This window comes from Harpegnathos saltator, unplaced genomic scaffold (genome assembly GCF_003227715.2).
Source record: "Harpegnathos saltator strain DR-91 unplaced genomic scaffold, Hsal_v8.6 scaffold86, whole genome shotgun sequence".
Lineage (NCBI taxonomy): Eukaryota > Metazoa > Arthropoda > Insecta > Hymenoptera > Formicidae > Harpegnathos > Harpegnathos saltator.
In genome coordinates this window covers 839,213-866,501 of record NW_020230713.1, presented here as the reverse complement: position 1 = coordinate 866,501, position 27,289 = coordinate 839,213, and the positions used below count along the sequence as shown (strand labels likewise).

General features: G+C 54.1%; 1 protein-coding gene across 1 annotated transcript in view; it reads right to left on the bottom strand.

Annotated features, from left to right (window-relative positions):
* Positions 1 to 23,987, bottom strand: part of LOC105186904 (Myocardin-related transcription factor) — a 202,892-nt gene extending 178,905 nt beyond the window's left edge. Inside the window, exon 1 of the mRNA XM_025307421.1 lies at positions 23,131 to 23,987. Within this exon, the coding sequence (XP_025163206.1) occupies positions 23,131 to 23,170 (40 nt within the window). The 5' untranslated portion in view covers positions 23,171 to 23,987. The remainder of the gene's footprint in view (positions 1 to 23,130) is intronic.
* Positions 23,988 to 27,289: the final 3,302 nt, after the last annotated feature.

The following is a 27,289-nucleotide window of genomic DNA, read 5'->3' as shown; positions in this document are numbered from 1 at the left end:
AGGAGGAAAAGAGCAAAAGAGAGAGGGAGAGAGAAAATTTAAGCCGTTCGCGTTTTCACGCGCTCGAACTCTCGCATCCTCTGTCTAACAGAGCGCGGTCTATTTCTGTTCGTCGGCTAACGAAGGAACGATCATCCCGGTCCCTCGTCGCTCAACGAGGAATCTCGCCGCTCGTGCGAACAAACGAGTCCAAACAATGTCACCGTCGATAATGGATTGAGCAACGCTTGAGATAACCGGGCCGCGCGCGCGCCGCCGCTAGTCTCGTGCGCCGCGCTTTAATAATTATGTCATTCGAACGTAACAGGAGGTTGCACCCGGAGGTAGGAATTGCAGCGCGAGATAAGTGCTCGCGCGCTACCTGACCAGGTAATTAATATTCGAACGGGCAGTTAATGACGTCCGCGCGGCAGCGGCAACGGCGGCGACGGCGGCGACGGCGGCGGCGGCGGAGGCGGCGACGACAACGACGACGACGGTATTACGCCGGGCTGATTGAGCCCGGCTCTCGCCCGCTCGCTCGCTCGCTCGCTCTCTCGAAAATTCGCTGACTCCTCGCGGTTCATTTCAAGCCCAGGGTCGTAACACTGAGCCCCGTTTCTCTCGCCCGAGAATTAAACGATGCTCGCCTCTCTTTGCTCTCGTCCCGACTCGCCGACGACTCGCGCACAAGCTCGCACCAGCGCTGACCACCTTCCACCTTCGTCATCGCGATTTTCTCCCTCTCTCTCTCTCTCTCGTTCTCTCGCTCTCTCTCTCTCTCTCTCTATCTTTCTTTCCCTTTCTCCTTTATGCACCCCTCACAAGTCGCGCGAATCGTGAGTCTTATTGTGCGTTTAATGCGCCAAAAAGTCGATTGTGCTTGAAAATCAACATCGGGGATCGGACCGATCGAAAAAGCCGAGCGCGAGCGACTGCGAGAGAACGCGAGAGAGGCGAGAAAAAGGCACGTCGCGGCTACTGGAGTCTCGCGGCGAAGCGCCGCGCGAAATTTCGATGCTCTCGGCGTTCTCTCGCTCTCGAGAACAGCTCTCGATATTTATTTCGCCGCGCGAGTGGCGAAGTATCGCTGGTCGCACGGCGGGCCGAGATATCGTTGTCTTCCGCGCCGAGTCTTATCGGAGCGAACGGAGAGGGAAAAAATCATCGGATCTGACTATCGTTACCTGCACGTTACCTGCGGTACTTAACACGGGACCGGGGATATTTCTGAACGCCACTAATGCGAGAGCGACCGGGAGGGAGCATGGTGCGAGAGTACGGTCGTTGCCAAGCATTTTTTAGGTCAAAGACAAAATTCACGGGCGGCAGGCTGCGGTGCGACGTCGACGAGAGGCCGCGCGGAATCGCGAAGAAGAAGCGTCGGGAAGTGAAGGTTCTCGAGGATACCGCGCTCGCGGCAGCAGCCACGGCTCGCTACGGCTCGAAATGCCCCGCCGACGCCATAGCGGGTGTTAGGAATGTCAATCCGACGCAACGTGCCTCGGATGTTTGGTAGTGCAGACCCCGTTTGGGGATTGACGGTTGCGTAACGGATGATAGGAACGCGAATAGACGAGAAGAGAGCAGTGCCAGTGGTGCTGCGGGCGTAGCGAGAACCGCCGCTATGGAGCATTTCTTAAAACGCACAAATGTCTCTCCGATGTTTTAAGAATGTTTCCCTGCGATTCTTTCACGAAATTGACACGGTAGATGCAACCTGACCTATATACGAGAATCAAATTGACCCGGTCTTCTTCGTCCAGGTCCAGACAAAATATCGTTTAAGGTAAAATAAGATGAAACGTAACAAACACTCCACACCAGTTTCTTGTGGATCTTATCAAATATTAAGGGATGTAGATGGATTTAGTAGTTATTTATTTTGAATACCCATACACTTGAATACTTGGTAAAACCCGACTACTGGGCGATCTACGAAAGTTGTCGAGACGTTGTCGCGCGTCGGTTCAATATCGCGCAATAGAGAGCGACGCTGCTCGAGAATCAACGAAAACTGAGAAATCGTGTGCGCTATTCGCCGTGTCTCACGCCGCGGCGTGAAGACAAATGGAAAGGATCCGACACATGCGAGGGACTTCCGGCTCGGAAAACGATTCAGAACGGTGATCCCTGTGGCGACACGCGGAACGAAAGAGAGGCGGCGGCGCTCTCCTATTTGTGTTGCATGTGCGCGCGTGCACACGTTTCCTTCGCTTTTGTCGTTTTCTCCTACGGAGAAAATCTAACAGCGACTCTTCTCCAACCGAGGCGACTGCCGTATCTTATCGACTCCGCCTGTGCGCCCACGCGTCCCGGCTGACAAATGCTCGAATAAAAAGGCCTTCGCGGAGAGTCGTCAACAAACTCTCGTTGCCCGTAACACGCGCCGGCACGGAAATAGAAGATTTCACGCTGTCCCGCAGCCGCCGCGCCGGTAGCCGAGCGTCAATTCGTGCCGGAATCTCGGAAGGCGGCCGAAACGAGAGCGATATCCGTAGAAAAGAAAATACTCGCCACTCGAGTGTCACCGTCGCTCGAGAGAACGCGCGTGTTCTTATTTTCGAGAGAGAGAGAGAGAGAGAAAGAGAGAGAAACGAAAGAGAGAAATATAATGATGTCATTCCTCTCTCCCGAGGCGCAACGCGAGCAACACTAATTTGTCGAGAATTCAGTGTGGGGAGATGCGCGAGAAGTGACCGCGAGTCCGCGTGACTCGGCCGTCACTCAATTTTCCGCGTGAAATTTCAGCGCCGAGGAGAATCAGAGAGCACACATAGTACGAGGTTTCCGCAGCGGAAGGGTTAAAGTCTCTCGACAGCGTCGTCCGCGCGACACGCGCCGCACCGCGCGAGAGCGCGCGTTCCGTTTCTAGAGCGGAGCCAGCCAGTAGCGAAATCCTTGGAAAGCAAGACCGGCGATAGAACGATCATCGTTCCTCGCGGTAGTCGGCAGCGCGGCAGCAGCCGCCAGGCTTCGGCACGATGATGAACGATTACCGGCCGTGTATACGCGTATACGCCAATAAACAGCCGCGGCGGCGACCGCGAGACACACGCGTTGGACGCGGAGAGTGCGAGTAAGTGGTCGCCATCTTTCGGTTATTTGCGTTTACCGTCGCGCGCGAGTTGCCGGTGTACTTTGTTCCGCTCGATTAATCGCCGCGCGCGCGGATCGCGCGTTTCTTGGATCACTCGTGCGCGCGCGCGCGCGCGCGTTTCATGCGAGCGCTCCGACTATTCGAGCAGCCGAGGCAGTGTCCCGGGAGGTGTCTTCGCGACCCCAGAGAAGACGCACGGAAAGCTCCGCTCGAGGTGATGGTGGTGGCGGTCGATCTGGAGTTCGATCGCGAGAGAGTCGGATGTCAAAGGTCGACCGCGCGAAACCGCGAAATTAACATTCCCGGGCTGAGAGATTACCAGGAGGAGGAGGAGGAGGAGGAGGAGGAGGAGCGCGGTTTTTCTCTATTCCACGCTCAAGGACCGTTCGGTAGAATCACCTCAATTTCAAGTGTGATTCCTACCCGCGGCTGGTTTGCGGTTTCCCAGCGCGCCCAAGGATACGCCTTTCTAAATTCACTCTGCCCGGACGCCGCGCGAACGATCGGCTGCTTTTTTTTTTTCTTACTTCTTTTCTTCTCTTTTCCCCGCGCCAGTCATTGAGTAGGACGCGAGAGTCGCGCGAATTCTGAATGACCGCGGCGCGACGCGACGCGACGCGGAATATCGTGCTGCCAGATTTAACGAACTGATTAATCGCCCCGGGAGCTATTTCGCGATCGGGCTCCGAAAGCGTGGAGAAGCGAACCGCTTAAGAGCGGACGTACACATTCTCCTCGTAGTCATTACATGTCCGTTACGTAAGCGTTGTTATTTATCTTGGTGACGATCGCCAGAACGTTCACGTTAAAATAATAACACGAAGGCTGCCAATGGCCCCGAGAACCGAACGATCCGACAGAAACTCGCCTCGTTATTCTCCGCTTAAATGCTCCTAATATCCGTCCCGATACCGTTGCCGGTCAATTTACGAATCGAGTCGCCGCCCGACCGATCAAATTTGTCGTCGTCCGGCGGGGACGAGATTTCGCTGCCAAACTTTTCCATCCGGGTCTACCGCGCGCAGAGCAGCAGCAGATGGTACCCGTCGACACCATTTTGCGAAATCTCATCGTGCGTTTCGCACAAAAATTTCTCAATTTATTACCATCAAATCTCAGCTTCTTTCTGTTTGCCTTCAGGATTACCTGGATACTTGTTAAATGACGGGGGAGCGGGGGAGGGGGAGGGGGGGAGAGGAGGGGATAAATTCATTTGTTGAATTCGCGCGAAACGCGATCTCGAAAACAAAAATGGCTGACTTTCGTGCGACACAGGTGAGATGTTATTCCCCATCATCTCCACGACACGATTGTCTTTATCGCGCGACGGCGATAAAGACAATGACGATGCGCGGCTCGTACACGCACTCGCAAGCACTCGCGATGCTTTGTTAGAGATGCAACGCGCATCTTGGAAAGAGGATGCTCGCAGTGCGGTCGGCCGGCCGGCCGGCGGCCAGGTCAAGCGGACTTTTTCCGCCGCGCGCTTACGGGATTGCGTAACTCCGCAATCCAGTCGAAAGGCACGCGGCGCTCACGTAGGTGGGTGGTGGATGTGAGAGCCTCTCTTCTTCCAGAGGCCGAGATCTTTACCATCTTCTCTCCCAAACACCCGCGGTCGCGAGAAAACGGAGCAGAGACTGAAGAGCAGACGGTCGGTCGTGATTCGCCTGCGGATGGGACGCGGAGCATGACGAATCTATTCTCATTTCGTTGCCCCCATGCGCGACAGACTTACACGGCCTATCCGAACGCGCCGCTCCCGTGCCAGTTATTTCGTAACGCGCTCGCGCACGGGAAATCTCTCGCCGCCCTCGCCTCGTCGCGCGAACCCGCGTCGCGCGCTCGAGTACTCGCGAAGCGACCAATTCCCACCTGGCCGTCTCTCGGCTCGTGTCGCGGCCGTGTGCGCGGCTGATCAAGCGTGAGAAATATCGAGGTCGAGTGTCGCGTGCGCGTCGTCGGATCGGCGCGCCGTACATCGAGATTTGCGACGCGATCGCGGGAACGGGAAATTGGAATTCGACCAATGATCGCGACTCTCCGCGCGGCGAGTAATCGCGAGGCACGCGGCTTTCCTCCGTCGCGACGATGGAGCCTTGCTAGGGCTTGCTTGACCCGCCGCAAAAGCAGCAAAAGTGGACTTCAATATTCGCGGAACGTTCGCCGCGGCCGCGCGCGCGGAGATGACAATGATGAATTCGCGCGAGTAAGTCGCGCGGCGAGGACGAGAACGGATCTCGCGGCGGCTCGCCGTCGCGATCGCCGCTGAGAGCGGAGCGAATCGAGAGCTCCGGGACGTTTTGAAGCTTTCCGCTCGATAGCTACGGTAATTCGGGTTAGGTCTGACCGCGTTGCTGACCGGCCGTTGCTAGAGCGCCGAGGGTGCTCCGGGGGTGATGCTGAAGAGGAAAACGGCCGACTACGGAGGACCGGCGGCGGGGCGGAAGAGTGAGACGCAAGAAGTCAAGACGCAAATAGAACGCCCAAGTTAGCCTAACGGTCTCGCTAGGCGGATCGAGGGGGAAGTTGGACCAGGCGCGCGCGCGCTTTACTAACCGTCTCTTCGTCTGCCCATAGCTTTCCTCCTCTTCCTCCTCGCCCTGCCGACACCTTTCGCGCTCGCCCGCGTCCGTGCAAGCGCTCATCATCGCAAGCGCGATGGCCGGCTCCAACGTCCCCCCCTCCCTCCTCCCCGTAGGTTACGAGTCGAGAAGTTACGTGGTCGCTTTAGGGATGGACACGGATGGCGCTGCTGATGGTAGAGGTAGAGCGGAAGGACTCGCGGAAAATCGGCGATATCCTAATACCTGAATACCACCCCGTCTGTGGCTCTTTGATCATCATCGCAGAAACATCGCGCTCTTCTCGGTGTGAAAAAACGAGAGATAATCGGAGACGCGTGTCGGCAATATTCGCTGATGGCGCCCAGCCATTTCTGCGCGCTCTTCTCGGAGCGTAGCTCGAGGGTGCAATCGCGAAGAAAAGGGTTCAGTCGAAAGAGGTATATCCGGGGAAAAGGTCGAGGAATTTTCAAACTCGGCTGTGCGCGGCAGCTATGCGCACAGAGTTGCTCAGCATCGCTGAGCGCGAGACGAGCGAGTGAAACGCGCATCAACGAGATACTTTGGTGCGATAAACGCGAGGTCGACCGAACGGAAGAGCGAAACAGAAAATTAATGAACAATGACTCAGCGGCCGAACTATCGGCGCGTCGCATCAGAGGATTTACCCCTTCATTCCCACTCTTTTCCCTCGCTTTCACTCTCTCTCTCTCTCTCTCTCTCTCTCTCTCTCCCCCTCTCCCTCCTCTTCTCTCTTTCTCCCTCGTCTCATCTCTCTTCCCCTGCCTTAATATTTACTTTCCGCCGGCGGCGTATCGCGCGGTGGGATTTCTGTTTAGGGGGAGAGCGACGGCGACGACAGCTTTATGAAATCAACGCGCCGCGATTACCGCGGCGGCTTTTTCTCCACCCGCGAATAAGAGAAAGTCGAGTACTCGCGAGCCTCGTATTTTGGCGAATAAAGAAATCGTCGAATCGTCCCTCCGGAACTCCTCCATTTCTTTCGCGCCACCTGCCCGCCACATTTCATCGCGCCTCACGGATCGCCTAAATTCGCTCGCTGTCGTTGGTCCATCGATCTTTCGCCCGGCCGACAGGCGGTTGCCGTAAAGCGCGAAAACGCGGGCGTGCGCGGAAAGAGCTCCGTCGGCGGAGACGAAGAAAAAGATATACACCACTCTCGGTTTCTCCGTGGGATTTCTCGTTCGTTAGCGCGCGGAAGAATGACGCGTTCGCGCTCGCTTTTTGAGTCACGGATAATTTCGTCGCCTCCTGTTGCTTTCCTCGCATTTCTCCCGTATCGAAATTTTCAAATCGCCACTCGACGAATCGCGCAGATCAAACTGCGGCGTGTGTACACAAATAAGAATGTCGGTCGGCGAATCTCCGAGAGAGAAAGCGAGCTTCCTAGAAGCGTGATTAATATGAATCTCCGAAAGGAGACGTCGACTTGATACATATATCACCGGGATCAATTGATACGAGACGGACGCGAGAACAATTTAACAGCAATGATGAGGGAAAAATGACGGTCAACGACGGGAGAGACGTCGTCTTCCCAAAAATCGAGGTCCGATTCGTCGAGGCGATTCCGCTTAGCCGCGATAAAATATTACTACGCTTTTTCGAGATCGCATTAGAGCCGCGATAAATATTTGGACGTTTCCGACCTGATACGCGAAAACGTTCTCTTCCTCGTGTCGAGGCCGCGATGACGACCGGTCGAACGGTGTTGAGTTTCACGTTATGAGCTTCGCGCAATCTATGAGAACCCGTCGTGCGCCGGAATAACGCGTATTCCGGATCCTCGCAGCCTACCCGCAGCAACTTCGACACGCGTCGCACAACAACAGTCCGGTTCGGGCGTGCGCGTAAAAATAGCGTGCGCGAACGGCGTCGCGAAAAGAAATATTCCCGAGGATTTCACGAGCGCGATCTCGTTACGGGGGATTAAATAAAAATATTAGCCCACGCGAGAGCCGCGCAACACGCGCGGCGAGTCGCGCAAAGTGAAATGTTTGCATGAGTGTTCGTGCCCTTCCCATCCCGCCTCCTCCTCCTCCTCTTCCTCCTCCTCCTCCTCCTCGTCCACCTCCCGCTCGCTTCGCCTTTTCCCATCGGAACGCACGCGCGTGCATAATCCTCGAACGCGTGTGGGTTCCCCGGGGCCAACGCGTATCCGACCATGCAGATGAGATCACGTCTCGGATCCTGAAGAATCAGGAGCACTCGTAGGAGTAAATCGAAAAGCCCGTCCGCGTATCCTTCATACGCACCGCGCGCGCGCGCGCGCGCGAATCGCATCGCATCGCCGGCGTTGCGATGATCGCGAGCGAGATATCGCGGAGAGAAGAAGCGCGCCCGACAGAAGAAGTTTCCCGACGCGCGCGTCGACAAGGAAATAGACGCGTAGCGGGATTATCCGCGAGTCGCCCGACGAAACGCCCGCCGAGAGAGTGACGTACTTATATTTATAGGACACGAACCCCCCCCCCCCCGTGTAACGTGCGCTCAGTTCTCCGCGGGAGAACGCGTCGCGCCAGCTCGTGGTGCATTTTTGCGACCGTCGACTGACTCGTAAGTTACACACCGTATCACCACGACGTTGATAACCGCCGGCTAAACGAATTCGAGGCGGCCCGATAAGAAGGTACAAATTTACGCCGCTCGATGAGAACGCGCGAGGGGCCGGCCGTCGCGTCGTCGCGTCGCTCGGCGCGTTTCGTAACGGCGTGTTTTTTACAAAGCGCCGTTGGGAGAGATAATGTCTTAACTGGCCGTTGCCGGGGTCGTTTACACATCGATCGGGAACGAGTGGATAAGTAGTCGGCAGAGTCGTTTGCACTTTGCACCAAAAAGTTGTCTGGCGCGGCCGCTCGCTCGCTCGCTCTCGTGATTACGCGGGAAGCCGCGCCGCGCCGTCGCGCTCGCGCCGGCTACACCGTCGATGAAATTTGCATACGAGACGTACGACGCGGCTTTTTGCGCGGCTTCGCCGCTTCTTGCCGTGGCTCGATGAAACGCTCAGCGCCGGATAATTAATAATCGCCGGATGCCCCGGGTCCCCCCGCCGATTATATTTTTAACGGTAAAGCCACTCGCGTCCCCGCGCGCGCGCTCGCAATTATAAACATAAATAAACGCGCACGCCCCAATGATTCCCCGAGCGCGAGGTAACGGTGCAAAAATAATAATCGCGATAAACGACGCGGGAAAAGAAGTTCGCTCGGCTCCGAAAAAGAGACGAGAAAGGGGGACGGGAGGGTGGAGTGGAGTGGAGGCGAGGCGAAGCGAGGCGCGTCCGTTTTCTGCGGAGCCGAAATTTCGCACACACGATTACGCGCGGCGCGTCGCAGACGCGGCCGGGGAAATTACTTCGGCGGGGTGGAGGAAGAGAGCCCCGCAGAAGGAAATATATATCGCCTCTTCTCGCATCGGCCGATTTTGCACGCTGTCGCCGTAGCGCGCGGCGCGCCGCGCCGGCGAACGAGACGACGTGGGGAGGAACTCGTTCCGTTGATGTTTGTTCCGCAACGCTCGGTAATGCACTTAATCGCCCTCGAATTACTTTGCGAACGATCGATCGATCACTGTTTAACAAGCGAAACCGCGACTGTACTCACGTACTCATTCGTTCTGCAGGCAAGGCGTGCCCGTGAGAGAGAAAGAAGGGAGAGGGGAGAGGGGAGAGGGGAGAGGGAGGCAGACAGACACCCGGAATCATTTGCGAAAATTTTCAAGTGTGTTAGTCGGTTTGTATGTCGGAATTCTGTCTGTCGTCAGAAGCGATCGGATCTCCTTCACGATGCGTCGATCCGCCGCATTTCACATGTGTGCATTTTGCGTCTCGCATCATCGTCGTGTAAAACAGAAAACTTCAGTCGAACCTGAGGAAGGAAAAAAACGGGAGGATCGAGCTGTGTACTTTGACACACCGATACGACCATGCTAATTACCAAACTGACTGACTGAATCTCACTTAAATCGCAATTTCCTAAACAAGTGATTCAATCTTCGATATTTTTACGAGAGAGAGAGAGAGAGAGAGAGAGAAAGAGAGAGCGCGAGGTAAATCCCCTCAGCTCTGACGATAGCTCTCAAACAAACAACTTCGAGTTAACAATTATGTTCGAGTTAACAATTATTCGAACGACGCCTCTATCGATTGTACAAAGCTGCGATCACGATCCGAAGACGGACGCGCGCAATTTTCCGCAGCACCGGCGCGGCGGCGGCGGCGGCGAGTATAAGGAACTCGCTGTCGCGACTGCGACCGGCGAGAAGGGCGTGCAAGCTCATCGCGGCGCTCGCGAGCGGAGAGGACAAGCGCTCTCATTAGAAAAAACGTCTCATCAGGCCTGACGTCTCTGCGCAAGCACGGCGTCATGAGTATTCGCCGGTTATTATTGCCTCACGCACGCACTCTCGCCGCCGACGAGATATTTCGCGAGCGAGTGTCTTTAACGTACGTCTCAACTGCGAGCCGAAACAGGTTTAGGCCCCATGAGAGTCCGGCTACGCGGATGCGCCGAACGCGAGATCGGCAGGATCGGCGAAACGGCCGTCGTCCTCGTCCTCATCGTCCTGGTCGTCTTCGTCGTCGGTCGAGAGGATACGCGCCTATCGACAGGTGAGAGTCAACATCGTCGCCGTCGCCGTGGCGATATCTAAAAGTAACGGAATCTCAAGCGGAGAGAAAGGCGCGACGCGACGCGACGCGACGTCGTCGCGCGGACAACGTTGACCTTGATAACAACGATAACGAGCGAGTAAGTAAAGTAAAGGCGAGGAACTTTACGAGTCTCGTTACGGATCGCGCAGCGCGCGCGCCGGCCGACCGTCGCGGAAATTGCGTCGCCCCGCGTCGCTCTTTCGTCCAGCTCGCCGTAATTACTTGGCATAATCGCGGCCGATAACGAGCGCCGAGTACCTGCGCGATAAAGCACTGCACTGCGACAGATTGATAAGTCCACTGTCGATGATCGACGCATTAAACGCAACGTGATCTGATTCTCAAAGCGAGGTAGGTGCTCGACGTGATTTTCTCACGATGCGAATCACATAGTTCGTTCAAATTCATACGGATGAGTCGATCGGTCGATTTCTTCTCATCTTCGAGCGGCGCACCGGGTCGTCCCGAAAGATAGCTGGCTTTTCGGACGGACAAAATAGTCGAATATTAGCGACGAATACACAGTGGAGAGTACAAAGCGCGAAGTGCGAATGCGTATATATATTCGGCCGACGAAAAAGAGGCGTTATTCGTTGCCGGCGCTTAAAGGCGCTAAAAGGGGCAGAAAGGCGTCGCTCGGACGCTTTACATAGCGTTTGCCAACGTCTGGCCATGCCGGGAATGGCAGAGGGGAGACCTTCTGCCTTTATACCGGCTAATACTTCGGACGGAAATATCCGTAATGCAAGGACAAGCCGGCTCTAGCGCGCTCAGCCGCTCCGAGCACGAAATATTCGCCAAGCTTTCGGAGAGCCCCGAGATAAGCCGCTCTTTCTTTCCCTCCACCTCTCTGTCTCTGTCACGCGGCTGAATCGAATCCGATAAGCGAGAGGACGTCGATGGACGATTACGGATGCGCGCGGTTTCGTCCACCGAGGAAATATCCACGAGACAGCGAATACGCGCGCGCGCAAGAGAGAGAGAGAGAGAGAGAAGGAGAGAGAGAGAGAGAGAGAGAGAGAGAGAGAGAAATTTCCGAACGGGTGTCGCGACGAAATTCGCAGTCTTGCGTCTGGCTTTCGCACGCGAATGAACGACGGACGACGAGTTTCACCGTTGGTCCGATTGTGCGGTAAACGATTTCCGCTTGCGCAAACGCGAAAACTCACGGACGTCAGAGTTTCCATTTTAAAGCTCGTTCTTGAACTTGCTGCGCAACGACGACGGCGATAACGACGACGGCGACAAGGATAAGTCGTAGTCGTCGTCTTAATTCGGAATGCGACATGCATCCAATAACAACCTGCCTACACGTTCCACCCGAACGGGCCGTAGGCGAAACGGCGTCAAGTCCAAAATACACGCGTCAGTTTCGCTTTTTCCGGGTTTAACAGCTCATCGGCTCACAATGCATCTGGCGAGGGACTCGCCCGGCCAAATCGACGCGTGTAGGTGAAATGTCACGAGGTGCGCGCGATCGCGTGCTCCGACAGTTAGGCCATCTCCTAAAAGCGTATAATAACTCTGGCCACGTGATTCAGGGTGCGCTTTATATTTTATTACTGATTAATGGTGTACCATCTGCACGTGGAATCGGGGGGGGGGGGGAGGAGATATTACGCGCGCGACATCAATCGCGCGCTGCCGGTGCACTCGCGTGTGCAAACCGACCGCGAGACAAATTCCCGTTTTTCGTCGGAGTTGGAGCGGATCAGTCGCACGTGGGTGGCGTGTTCAGTAACTCATGAACGTCGCATAAAGATGCCCGAATTGCCACGTTGAATCGCCGTTTTGCGAAACCCGCTCGCTCTCGGGGTTTACATCGATATCGCGATGTTACCGGTCGGTCGGTCGGTCGGTCGGTCGGTCGGTCGGTCGACAGACCGAACGAACGAACGAACGAACGAACGAGCGAACGCGGCCGCGGACTCGCGAATTTGTCGTCCTTGACAGACAGCCGGTTAATTATGCAGGTGACTCGTGTCATAATCCTCCTCACAAAGTGCGTAAAATATACGAGCGGCTGTTCGCTAAAGCGATCTCGAAATGATCGCGGGTCTCGGGAATATAGACACTTTTCAACATTATCGCGCGCGATGGACTTAGTGCCAACTGCACATCGGCGCCTTTCGAAATTAGGCCAGCTTGCAGGAACAATGTAGCCGAGAGCCAAGTTAAGACACACCGGAGCTTTTAACGAAATCGGACGAATATTACCGCGAGTATCCCGAGCGCGGCAAGCCGCGCGCTCGTTATTTCCAAGGTCGAGAATAATTCAAACGAGTCGCGAGTATTCTTCGACGGAGAGGGAGAGGGAGAGGGAGAGGGAGAGGGAGAGAAAGAGACGAGAGAGAAATTGAACATTTCCGACGATTGATCTCGTTCTAATTCACGAGATCACGCGTCAATTGCAATCACCGGAGAAATCGATCATAAAAGTCACTTTTCGCGAGGGAACAAGTTTCAGTCTCTGCTCAGGTATGAGCAGAACTGATTTCGCAGAAAAGATTTCGCGTTGAACATTGCGCGGGAAATTAAAATGCCAACACTGAGACGCGTATCTCAAGATCTGAAGATCTTTTTGGTTTTTAAATTTAAATTTAAGTTTAAACTCTCTTAAATACCTGAGTATTATACATTCATATTAGATATATATTATTCTGAAAGTTTCAGTATCCGAATCTAAAGACTAACGACAACGTCCAGAGTGAGAGAGACGCGCGTGCCGCCATCGGCGTACATTTTCACCTTCCTTCATTTTTCCCTTAGCGACTCTAATTCCCGAGCGTACTCGCGCTAATAATAGTCGGCGGGTTTATTTAGGCTTTGAGTTGTACCCAGGGCGAGCGTGCGCCGGCGCTTCGCCGGCGGGTTTATCGCGCGACGGAAATCCAGAGCGGAGGGGATCCAGAGCAAATCGACGAATTGTCGTAGGGCAGTGCGAGGGAGTGCGCACCTGCCGTCGCGACAGGAATACACCGGTCGCCTCGTTTTCTAGGAGCACGCGACGCCACGGCTCGATAAATTTGTTTATTCCGCGCGGCGCGGCGCGGCGCTTGAGTCCAGCGATTCGCCAAAACGCCCGCCACAGAGAACAGCATTTGACACTTTTACCTCGGGTTATAATAAGTAACGCGTCGCGTCGCGTCGCGTCGCGTCGCATCGCGTCGCGTCGCGCGCGCACAAAACGCGCGTTCGCGCGTAACCGCGAGCTAAAGGCCGCGTTCGGGACAAGACAACGGAAGAATTATGGCGAACGACGAGCCCGAGCGAACGTGGGTGACGTCCACAGCTACGCGCTCTCGTGTCGCCGCTTGCCGAAGAGTTATGTAAATGCGTTCGCGAAATATGTCTTTATCTAATGAACGTTTACAAGCCATCTCGCGTCACGCGAGATGACATGATCGCGAGCCCACGGCGTATACGGCGTAATAACAAGTGCTCTCGGGACGCTCGCATTCGTCTTCTCGATCGCGAACACGCGCGCGCCTTCGCCGCGCAATCAGGCGTCTGTCGCAAAAGCCGCGTTAGCCGCGAGATTATTCGTGAGCGCGATTATTTCTTCGCAACGCATTATAATATTCCCTCATCCTTTTCTGAAGAACGTGTTACACCCCGAGTGGTGTGGTAATCGCTCTCTCGCCTCTCGGGGACAGATCGATCGAGCATCAGAGTCGATCGCGCGTGTTTCGCGGCTCCTAATTATCAGCATCTGGGGGACTCGCGCGTGTGATTCCTCTCGGTTATTTATAGGCCCTCCGGTATCCTCCGACGCAGCGATTACACGACGTTTCCGCACCTATTCACACTTGTTGTCGGTGCTACGTAAGTAGCCACAAGGGCTTCTAATCCGCTCAAAAATATCTGAAAATATTCGTCGCGCCGAGATTTGGCCGCCCCGGCGGGATAGCAAATGACTCTTCTCTCTTTCTCTCTCTCTCTCTCTCTCTCTCTCTCTCTCTAGCCGTGTCGACCAACTCGACTGAGGAACGCGCCCGGAAGGCAGCCAATTCCTCACTACAGTTTACCCGCCGCACAATGACGCTAACAGGAAGTAGATAATGGGAAAGCTCTTCGGCGCAGACTCGTGCCAAGTTGCCCGCGAATTACCTAACGCGCAGTCAATTAATCGGCAAGATGATTCCCGGGAAGAAAGGGAGCGAGAAATATCGGCGCTAACGATCGGATCGAGGCGCGAGATGCGCGACGTCGCGGGAGAGTGCGTCAACCCTCGAGCCGAGCGATCGCATAGATATCAAGGGGTCAGTTCATTGGCACTCGATAGCTCTCAATGGCGCTGACGTCGATCCGCCCGACAGAATTACCCGTCGAGATCGTAAGGTTATTCAATCAACTTTTTGGCACGCCGCGACCGCGACGGAGCCAATTCACTACGTGATCTATCATATTCTTGAGTGGCAGGTGTGTTCGGGAAGGAAAAAAGAACGAAGGGGGCATTCGTTCCCCGAACACTTCGTTATCGAAGCCTTTCACGGACGCGTTTTCAGCCGAGAACGCTCGAAAATAACGTCCGTTACGGTATCGCAATTTTTCGAGGTGCTTCTCGGGAACGCCGCGAAGTCGAAGACGAGGAGATGCGCGAAAAAAATATGCGCCAGCGGTTGCATCATGTCGTCGTCGTCGTCGTCGTCGTCGTCGTCGTCGTCGTCAGTCCACTGGTTCTACACCGTTAAAATGCAAGAAAGCTGGAGAGCAACGCGGCGGCCGTTTCTCCAAAATGGCTCGTGAAAAAGGAAGCAGTGAAGGTGGGTATTTCGTTTGGGTACCATCCAGGTCATCCTCCGGACGACGTGCCGCGGACGAGAGTGGAGAAGCGGCGACGAAAAGGAGGAGGAGGAGGAGGAGGAGGAGGAGCAGGAGAAGGAGAAGGAGGAGGAGGAAGAGGAGGAGGAGGAGGAGGAGGAGAAGGAGGAGGAGGAAAAGGATGAGAAGAAGAAGAAGACAGTGAAAGTTCTTAGCGGACAGAGACGGTTGACAGAGGCAACAGAGTTAAAGAGGCTAGACTGATCTCACGTTGGGCTCATTAAGGGCTACAACACCCCCAGCCGCGTCGCTTCCTAGACTGCTCGCCAAGTCCACGCCAGGCGAGCGTCATATCTCGTCGGGTCGTCGTTTTTTATTCGCGGATTCCGTTGTTCCATTCGCGGGCTCTCCGAGGCGTTATTAGCTGTATATGTAGGGTGTTTCGCCGTCAAAATGGTGCCAGGAGTCTGCCTTCTAATTCCCGTCGCGCTATTTACAGTCGAGACGCGTCGAAATAACGTCGAGCACAAAATTAATGCGACGCGCCCAGCAATTATCACAGTGTTCGCGAAAGGAAGGGAGATGGATAGATAACTAGATAGATAGCCACCGAGAGACAGAGAGACAGACAGAGAGAGAGAGGAGAGAGAGAGAGGAGAAACAGAGACAAAGTAGTCTTTCGTCGCCTTAACTGAAGCGCGTTAATCGCGAGATGCACGAATGGCGTACGAGGCGGCGCGCAGGTCGAGCGTCCCCGCATCGAATGACGAAATCTCGTTGTTTATCGGTCGATTTTAACCGGTCCCGAAATAATCGATCGCACGGACGCGACACGGCCGCGAATCAAGAATGTCTCGGTCCGATTTACGGACGAAGGAACCTTTGCAACAATGCGAATTGGCGCGACCAGCCGGTCGTGTAGTCGCCGCATATCTTCGCTCCTCTCTCTCTCTCTCTCTCTCGCCTGCTGCAAAAGGCACTCGTCCCGTTCTAAGTATAGCGAGTGATCTACGGCGATAGGATAAAGACGACGTCTAGACCGACCGACCGGCCGGTCCCCGTCGATCGACCCGTCCCCGTCAGCCACGCGTCGTCTTCGCGCAATTTGCAAAACTCTCGTCGCGCCGATGAAAAATCGCTGGCAGTCTCGATTAGCGCCAAACGCGATAATGTAATAAAGGCGATCGGACAAGATGAAACGAGCCGAGAGCCGAGCAGCGAGGGCGAGTGTTCGGCAGCGTGCCGCGCGAAGCGACCGCTGAATCAACACGCAGCTTACGTTCCAACGATGCAAATTGGACGGGAACAGCGGCGGGCGTCGCCGCCGGTGGTCGCGTGTAATAGCTACGCGATCTAATTTCGTGTGCCATCCAGCTCACTGACTCACTTGGCACGTATTCCCGCGAGCGCGTATTCTTTCCTGCGCGTCGCGTCGCGTCGCGTCGCGCGTCTCATCGCGCTTTCGCTTCGCGGAAAATACTAGACGATTGTGCGGATCCGAACACCATGGGGAAGGCCGCGATCTCGTCGCGCTTGCGACGCCGCGCGCCGCGGGGCACGATCGGTGTGCGCGATTCTGTCGAAAGCGCGACAGAGGGTGCGCGAGGAGAGAGAACGTCTCCGTGAGTGTTGGACCGAAATTTCAAGGTTTATTACGAGAGAGCCGGGCCGCCTTAGATCCCCTTAGATTGCCCGGCCGAAGCAGCGCCACCGGCTCGAAAATCCCGTCGTCGACAACACATCCTCTCCGACGCGAAGGTCAGCCGACGATTCGACGAGAAAGCCGAAGAGGTGCGACGTCGCCTCAGTTCTCTCGTCGATTCAGTGCTATCGTAAATGAAACAGAGACCCCGGAGACGAGGCGGGTTGTGCAGCGCCGGTGATCCGTTTATTTTTACAGCAATGCCAGGGTGAATGCTCCGCGGAATGTTTAGCTTCGGCACATCGGCTGCACGCGCGCGAGCGCGCGCGCGAGCGAGTGAGCGAGCGAGCGGGTCCGCCTTCGCGTGTAAATCTGCTACGTACTGCAGCCGCTGCCGAATTTCGCACGGGTAACGGCGCGCGTAATAAACGCGCGACGATTCGCACGTCACGGGGGGCAGCGCGAAAGGCGCGAAAGGCGCGAAAGGCGCGCGAGCCGACCGCGAGTCGAACGTGCCGAATCGCAGAAAGCGCGAGGCGCACCCACCCGCTTGTCACTTCCGCTTCTTATTCCGCCCGGAGTTCTCATCCCGTTCGGATCCGAGTGGCTTATTCGCGAATCGCGGCGGAAGGTTGCGGATGTTATTCGAATAAGGAAACGATTCCGCGACGCGGCAACTCTCGACGGGAAACGTGCCGAATCGCGAAAAGCGAAGCGGCCATTCCGTTCGCGCCTCACTTCTTACTTCACGACGGTCCCCGATGTTTCGCGGAGGAAAGGTTTCACTCAGCGTTTTCTCGTCGCGACCTCAATTGAATTTCAAAACACACGCTATACCCGATCGAAGTCGCCTTTCGTCGTTCTCGGAAAATCTATCTCGCGACTGGACGTGTTGCGAAATCCCGCGAAGCGTGGCGACCTTTCCCCTCCCCTCCTCTCTCTGTCCGTTTCTTCGAAATCAGTATTCGAGAATCGAACAGCAACGTTTCGATTTACTCAACTCGAGGAGAAATATTGTCAGCTGGATATCGCGAGATCAGCGTGCGGACTTTTAAGCGGCGCGGGCGGTTCGTCCGCCACAATGTGCCTTCACACGTTGACAAAAGAGCGTGAGATAACCGAAAAAGTGTCGAGAAAAAAGGCAGCGTGTGAGAATCAACTTCTTTCTACACTGTATATAGAGAGGCGCGTGCGAGGGAGAAAGAGAGGCCGCGACTGGATTCGGGGTTGTCGGTCCATTAGCGATGTTTTGCGCGAGCAAAGTGCGTGCGCCCACAGCTGTTACGGCGTAAACCACGCTTATATCTGCCAAGAGCAACAGGAGGAGAAGGCGCGTGTGTATGCAGCCGAGGCGGAAAAGATTACGGAAAGGCGGGAAAGGAAGGCGACGCGCGGCACGGCGGCCGCGAGACCGCGGAGATCAATACTCCGCCGAGAGATCTATCAATGACGACGCCTTAATCGACGAATTATATCGAGGCCAAGCCACGCGGCGTTTCGAAGGCCGCGTATCTTCCACCCTGAGAGAGAGAGAGAACAGGCTTGCGTATCTGCACGTGTCGAAGTACGGGGAGGGGGGGGGGAATCTCCTGATGAAGGAGACAGAAACTCGGCTTGGTCGAACGAACGAACGAACGAACGAACGAACGAACGAACGAACGAACGAACGGACTATTAATATCGAGAGCTCAGTGAAACGCGCTCGGCGTTTCATACGGAGAATACTTCTGCAATTTGCCAAGGCGGATAGCGCTCTGAATTAAGAATCAAATTTGTCATAGTAATAACGGAACGTTACGCGAACAACTAGAAATATACGCGACGAGAATATTATTAAGCGGACAGGCTAGAATGCCAAGCTGCAGGATACAATCTAACATTCGCGCATGGTCTCTAGCTCGGCCGATTTCGCGCTTTATTATTTTCGCGCGCGTAGCGAGCGTTCCAATCCGCGTGTCGTCAACACGTCGTGTATCGGGCTTATCCCGATTCCGCAGCGACGCATTCCGAATCGCTCCGGTTTTCAGCTAACTCGACCAAGGACATCGCGCTGTAGTCTCGTCACCATGTCGGGAATACCATTTCGCGCACGCGGTTCCACGGCGTGTTTTCACGTGGTTAATCGCGAGTCGAACGCGAGTCCGAAAGTTCGCGGACGTCACGAGCCATGGAGCGCGATCGGGAGTAGGACGCACGTAACCGCGACGACGTAACGCGTAAGCCTGTAACCGCGCGCGTACGTGGGCGCTCGCGTAAGACTTCCACTCGAAGAGACCGTCGTCGTCGTCGTCGTCGTCGGTGCGGTGGATGCATAATACTCACTCGGTCGTCGTATGCGAGAAATAATCCATAAGTGTGAGGGTGTCGCGCTTTGGAGTGCGGCCAGGAAACGGCAAGGGGGTGGGGTGGGGAGGGGGGCCGAGAGGGGCGAGCGCCCACGCTTCGCGCATACCGTGCCGATAAATAATCGAAAGAGTCGTCGAGAACCGCGAGTTGCCAAATTCTCATCCGCAACAGTCGCGCGAGTCCTGCGAAGGTCGCGCGCTGGACACTCTCGGCTTTAGTCACTCCTCGTAGAGGCGATCTCTCCCCGAGACGAGACTTTGAGACTCGTGAGGCAGAAAGACGATATTGTCCGCAAGCTTTGCGCAATAGCGCGTCGAACGCGAAGACGGAAGAGGTTGCGCGCCGGAAACGACGCGGCCTCGACGACGACGACGACGACGACGACGACGACGACGACAATTGGACAAAAATGACGTACGATCCACCTGTTGGCGCGCGTTCGCGATCGCCTAGGTCCGCCCAGATTTACAACGTTTACACAGTAGAGCCGAAGAATCGCTCGAAAGAGTTGCTCTTTAAAAGCCATTTAATTTACGCACGTTGACGTGGGCGACTCGGCGGCCGCCCCTCGAGCGGTGCCCCGAAATTCTCAGACCTATTCCCATAATATTTGTACGCGGCATTCTTTCCACGCCTCGCTATTGACTACCGCACGCGCGAGCGCCAGCCTCGCCGGGGAGCCGTTTGCAGAGGAAACAATTAATCACATCTGTTGCGATTACGCGCGCGCGCGCGCGTACGCACGCATGCGTTTCTCGCTCGGGCGTTTCTCGCTCGGGCACCGTTGCGGCGAGCGCGGATGAATTTGCGTTTGCGACCGACCTATTGTCAAGACCGAACCGGATATCCAACGTAGTCAGGCTTAAATATAACCTGTGTTTTCCATCGACAGCTGTTCGCCGCTATGTTTACGAGCCATTCGTGTATCTACGAGTCACTTTTATGCCGTCGTCGTCGTCGTCGTCGTCGTCGTCGTCGAGATGGACCGCTGAGATCGTCGAAAAATCTCGCACCATATACACCACTGTAAGATCTACCCTCTCCTCCCCCCTCACTCTCCCTAGCAACCTGTCTTTCCGAGAGCGCGAATGAATAATCGTCGCGGAGTTACACAGCACGCGGAATAACGCGCGTTTACGCAACAGGGCGAAGCTGTAAAACCGTATAGCTGGAAGCCGGCGGCCATAAATCGAAAAAAGCAGCGCGAACGATTACGAGCGGCGCGAAACACGTTCCCGTGAGGAAGATAAATTTAGATCGAGATTTATCGATCGTCTCCACTCGGCGAACGATCCTCCCTGCGGTCATGCGATTGTCAACGCCCACGCGCGCCGACGATTTTATACTTACTGACCGCGGACTCGGTGATCATCGCGTGAAAAGAAGTATAGAAATAAGCCTCGCGTTATGTAACGCTTCGCGATCAACCGGCGTGAAGATAAAAAAGAAAGGAAGGAGAGGAAAGAGAAGAGAAGGCGAAGAACACGAAGACGACGGCGAAGAAGAAGAAGACGACGAAGAGAAGGCCTGCTCCCGTGAGATACAGAGCGAGAATATAAAACTTCGTCGTTCTCGTCGCGTCGCGTCGCGTCGCGCTTACCGTTTCTCTTGAAAATACGAGAGAAGCTGCATGCAAATGGACGATATATTATCTCGCGCGCGCGATGAGACAAAGCTCAAGCACGCAACCTTCAACTTTTTTTTCAAGCGCGCGAGATCGCATCATCGTTTCTATATATTCGCCAAGGGGCCCCGAGGCTCCTCTCGTTTGCTTTAATACTCATGGGGTACTGACGTAAGACTTTCGACTCGTGCATTCCGCACGAAAGTTAAATAAATCCACGGAAACTCCCGCGCGCTTACACACGCGCGCGCGCGCGCGCGCGCGCCGAGTGTCTCAGGATGCCGAGATTGTCGCGGGGTTATACAACGTGCGAGAAACTCTCTCGCTCTTCCGAATATTTCAGCCGGTATCAACGCGCGATCCGCAAATTGGCGGACCGCGGAATGTTTGATTTCACGCGCGCGACGAGCATTGATTCGTTTCATCTCCGAGCGAATCCGCGACGCGACCGGCGACTCGAAGAAAGCGTTTGATGGCACGGACGAAGGGGCGTTTATTAAGAACGAACTTTTCCGTGAACGAGAGGGAAAGAACGGGGAGAGGAATTTCCGCCCTTCTCAGACGGATCATCGCGGTGGGCTGAAAGCTTTCCTTCTGAGTCAGGTTCGATCAGACGAATTCACTTCGTCACGTAAAACGCGATGTATAATTAGCACATCGCATAAAGCCCACGGATAGACGCGCGCCCACTTCATTTGTCATCCGCGAGAAACAGGACGAAGAAGAGGAGGAAGTTTGTCTTTCTAGAAAACACAGCTGAATATGTGAGGAAGGAACACGAGCGCGCGAAACTGAAGAATGGATAGAGAATTTTTGCCATTTCGACACTTACCGTGCCCAATGTCTGGCCCTGTACTTTGCGCGACGACGGTGTTTATAGAGGTACCGACAGATGCGGCAGTAAAGAAAGATCGGGCGCGATCGCGTCCGGCGTAAAATTGTTGAACAAAGTGAAGTAGGTCAATACCGGGAATCGGAGTGATCGTTAGCATACTTGCACGAACGCGGTGTGTTTACAAGGGGGATTTAATCGCGAAAGAAATTCAAATAAACCCGTGTCCGAGGAAGAGAAAGACAGAAAGAGAGAGAGAGAGAGAAAGAGAGAGAGAGAGAGAGAGAGAGAGAGATCCTGCTTTTGAATACGATTTTTAAAATAGCCGCTGTTCCTTCAACAAACTAGACGATCGAGTCTCTCCCCATCTCTCCCTTTCTCGCGCAATATTTCGACCGGGCATTGCGGATCGCAGGAAACCGGCGCGCACAAAAGACGCGTAAATTGACGGCTGATCCGGTCAGATAACTGTCGCGCAGCCTACAGATAAGAGGGTGAACAACCGTAAGAGTAAAAATACTATGCCGGGATATAGACAGCTCGCTCGCTCGCGAGAGAGAGAGAGAGAGAGAGAGAGAGAGAGAGAGAGAGAGAAAGAAGTGACGACGAGAGGAAAGGAACAAGACGGCCAAACAGAGGGTTCGCGAGAAAAAGCCCGAGGAAGAGAACGCGACGAAGTGAGGCCGGGTGAGGGCAGAGAGGGAGGAGATGTGCAGTTGGACGTGATCGCCAGGCGATCCGGAATGCACTTTGCGCATTCGTCTCGGACTGCCTCAAGCCCTGGCGGTCCAAATGTCCGGCTGGGCCGCGCGGTGGCGGAATAAACGATCCACAAATAAAATAGTCTCGTCCCACAGCCGAAAAGTCGCGCGTTCGCGGAAAGTCACACCTCGCAACTCAACTCGTTTGCACATCAACGGTTTCAAAGCGACTGAGGCGCGCGAAAGAGCCGCCGCCGCAACGAGACGAGTGACTCCGCTCTTATCGCGCTCACTCGCGAGACGAGCGGAATTAATCAACTCCGTCCTAATTAATTTGCCGCGGCGCCGCTCGGAGAACTTCATTAGCCGCTCCGCGCGGCGATTCCGAGTCAGCGGGGGAAAAGCACGCGGGAATCTCGCACGCACGCGTTGCGAGATCGCGCTTTCGATACACACAACGATCGGCACGCGACGCGACGCGACACGACTCACGATGACGAAGCCGCGTTCGGAGGCGAGTCAAGTGGGACTCATCGCTTGCCTGCATTCGCCGCTGGTCTCGTGGACCATCTCCGCGTCCACCTCGTGGACTCTGCACGCGCGAGTTCAGCGGGACGTGCGACTACCGTGTCTCGCCGTCCTCGCGCGCCCGGATACGGGCGTCTAGGTGATGAGGAAGTTAATGAGGGAGGGTTAAATCTGAAAAGGCACACACAATCGGCTAAAACGCAACGCTCTTTATTAGTCAACCAGCAGATGATGTTAGTCGCAGCCATCGACACGTGCGTGTACGGTGCGCGTATGTGTGTGATAATCAGTCTCGTCACACATGCACGCACGCGCACGCACACAGCGGCAAGGTGCACGCACACACACACACACACGCACACTCGTCGCCTGGCGTACCGTCACAGTGTTTACAGCGCTTTGCCCTCGGCTCAGGCATTCTGCGGTGACCTCGTGATCTCACCGATATCCCATCGTCGGTTTATGCACTTCGCACAGAGCCACGCACGTGCGCGCACATTCACATGCACCCACTCACCCCCGGCCGCCCTCCCCCCCTCTCGCGCACCCGTCCGCCCGCCCTCGTTCGCTGCACTCTTGGCGAGCGCCGCGCGCGCGCGCGCACGCGCGCGCGCTCGACGGCCGGATCGACGCGCGGTCGGCTTAATCGGAACGGAAGTCGCGGGATCGTCTCGACGCGCGGCCCGCAGCCACTCGGTCACTCGCGCTGTCCGCGCGGATCATCGATCGTGGGTTACGCGGCTGCGGGAGGCCGAGGGAGGAGGGTCCTCGCCTTAGAATCGCGAGGGCACTCGCCGGAGGAGGAACGGGAGATAGTCTCGTGCATTCCAAGTGGTCCGGGCGGATTCGCGTCCACGCGTAACACGCGCGTTAACACCTTTCCTCTTGCGGCTCGCTCAGGTGTGTCAGGTGTGAGAGCGCGCGCGCGACATGTGACGCGTGTCAAAGTTCGCGCGCAACTCGGCCGGTCAGCGCTCGATGGCGCGCGCGTGCATTGATTCTTTATGTACAATCTTCCGAGAGAAAACAGTCGGCCGCGCTGTTTCCGCGCCGTCTCGAGGTTACAAGGAATGCAGCTTCGTCGATCTGTCTATCTGTCTGTCTGGGAATGATACGTTGCGCGCTTCGCGGCCTTTGGCCCTCGCCGATGATGAGCTTCAGAGACCGACCCCGTCCGACTCGTCATCTCGCTCGGGTCACCTCGCACTCTCTTCTCTCTCTCTCTCTCTCTCTCTCTTCTCTCTCTCTCTCTCTCTCTCTCTCCCTCTCCCTCTCTCACATTGTCCCGCTGTTGCTGTCCCGACCTGCCGCGACGCGCGCGATCGCCGTGGCGAGCGGCGATCAGAGGCCCATGGGCATGACGATCACCACCCCGCGGGTCGGCTGGTCTCGAGGACACGAGATTCGCGCGGGCGACTTCCAAAAGTCTCGGGAGCACCGACGGCTGAGCGCAACCGCGCCAGGGTGCACCTGTTTCGGTGCACGACTACGTCGTGACGCAACGTGAGCGGTTCCGACTTTTTCCTTCTTGCCGGTCACGACAACGACGACGACGACGACGACGACGACGACGGTGATCACACGAGCTGCGCGGATCGGCTCGACGTGCTTACAGTCTTTCGCGACGGCCTTTCGCGATTCTGACTCATTTCCGTGCTACCGCGATAAACCGTTGCTGCCTCCGGGGGGGGGTCGCGCGCGGATCGTACGGGGATCGTGGCGAGATCGACGTAGGCGACGGTGGTGTCGCGGGTGTGTTCACATCGCGAGGTGGAGGGCGTCTAGGTCGCCGTAACGCCTCGCAGCCGTGTCACACGCGCACTGACGGACGCCCGACGCCGACGCCGATGCTGACGCCGGGACGCTGCCTTCGGCCGGACTCGGTCCACCATCTCGGAAAGCGTCGGGACGCCTGGCTGGCGTTGTGCCAAACGTGCGACCAGGCTGCTGGCTCGATCGATCCTCGCTAGAAGGCGTTAACGCCGCCTTACGAAACCTCGCTTTGCGCCTTGCTTACAAGAGATCGCAAACAATTCCCGATGACGACGAAGATGACGCCCTCCAAACGCCGAAAAATCACGCACGATCGCGACTGATATTTACGAGCGTGACACCACCGATCGGAGGTAACATCAGCGAGTGTACGAACGCGAGTGTTTGATTCTAGCGAATTTTAGGTAGAGCGGGCAAATATTGAAAATTGATACTTGAAGAGGTCGAAATGCACGATTATGAAAAAACATCGAACTTTCGTCCAAAATATATCTCCTTTACATGTCCCAAATTTTCAAAGAAACTTGCTCACGATTTTCAACAAGTTCCCTTCCGGGGGTTGTTTCAACCCTTAAACGTGCGAGAAGTACGTTGACGATGTCAAAAATACACACGTTTCTTTATAATGTACTCCAATAAGCTCGTCAAAATCACAGAACATTTTTGTACAAGGGAGATCTAAGAAAGGATATTTTTTGATAAAACCGACAAAATGTACTCCGCAAGGAGCGGAGACAATATACAAATCGGCTCCTGAATATATTTATAGCGTCTGATCGTGTACAGTCGTGGACAGAAAGGTTGTCAGGTTTTTTATAGTGAGTTTCGGAACGTATTCTGTCTTGATGAGAATAAGAGCTTCTGCTCTGACACGCCTGCGCAGTCATCGATTGAAGAATAGAGAAATCATATACCAACAAAGATGAAAACCATTTCTTACCATGCTCTGCTTATATTCTTCTTATCTTCCTTCGTATTTGCGACAATATTGGATGCCCGAGCCTCTTTTTATATGTCAAATTTATTGTTGATATATTTTCTTAAATGACAGACATATTTTCTCTATACTTCAACCGATGACTGCGCAGCCATGTCAGAGCAGAAGTTCTCATTCTCGTCAAGACAGAATACGTTCCGAAACTCACTATAAAAAACCTGACAACCTTTCTGTCCACGACTGTACATGTCGCCTCAGAACAACGCGCCTATTTTTCGACTCGCACACGGATTTCCCATATAAAGCCCATATAAACACGAAGACAGCAGGATCTAGGAAAATTTCTGCGGGCAGTTCTGACGTTTCTCTATTTTACTTACAATTATACCCAAAAAAGTATCAAAATAAAAATAATAGACGTCTAGAGCAAAGGAAGAAAGAAGAGAGATCGTTATTCAGTTTGTGTTGCTTTTCCCGGTTGTGTCGTCATGAATGAAATTCAGGAATTTTTAGAGAAAATCAACTCAAAGACTTACTGACCCATATTTCAGCGTAAGTACATATACAGGGTGTATAAAAAGTTCACCGGGATAGTGAAATATCACAAAAACTAAGCACTTTAGAAAAAAATGTTTCAAATAAAAATTGTAGGATTTTAAAAGATCTATTTACTGATATTATGAGTTTGACCTTGGGTAGCATCGCCAAGGTTAGGACAAAGTCACTTTGAATTTTTTAAATAGGACCTCCTACTTTTTATTGCATATTTTTGTAGCCCTTCTTCAGATCTTTTCAAAGCACTATAATTTTTTTCGCTTCGAGTAAGCCGTTTCGAAGTTATCGAGCTTTTTATGATAAAATGTCCAGCCAGCGGCTGGAGCAACTTTCGTGACTTGTATTTCAGACACATGTAATATTGAAAAAAGTAATACTAATGTACTAAATTTATAACAGCACTAAAATTTACCTTCGAATCATTTCAAATCAACTGCAATGAATTTGACTTGAAGTAGAATACATTACTTGTACATGATACGCGTTGTTTCATACGGAAAAGATAAATGATTTTTCTTACTATAATTGAATTATCGATTTTGTTTGTCTAATTAATACAAATTTCTGTTTATTGGATAAATCTTTTTGTTTCCTAGCTTATTCGTTAGATTTTACTTTTTCTTTTAGAGATTAACATTATTATTCTCAAACGCTTTTGCAAGAAGATGTTGTTTCAGGTTTTATCATCGATTAGCGCATTGTCAAACAACGAATGGTGAACAATTTGAGCATTTGATACATTAATGGCGCTTTCAATTGCTAATTTTCCTTTATGATCAACTTGCCTTAGCTGGCTGGATACTTTTTTGATCTTGCCTTGGCTGGCCGGATACTTCTTTGATCTTGCCTCGGTTGGCTGGACATCTTACCATCAAAAGCTCGATAACTTCGAAACGGTTTACTCAAAGTGAAAAAAATTACAGTGCTTTGAAAAGGTCTGAAGAAAGGCTACAAGAATATGCAATAAAAAATAGGGAGTCTCATTTAAAAAACTCAAGGTGACCCTTGTCCTGACCTTAGCGATGCTACCCAAGGTCAAACTCATAATGTCAGTAGACAAAGTAGATCTTTTGAAGCTCTACTCTCGAATTTCTACTTGAAGCATTTTTTTCTAAAATGCTTGGTTCTTGTGATATTTCATCGTCCCGATACTTTTTATACGCCCTGTATAAGAGTAAAATCCTCTAAAATCTCGATGATTCCGCTTGTTCTGAAATGACTTTCTGTTGGGTATAGATTGATCCAACGTGAATCGTTCGCGTCGCGGCGCGG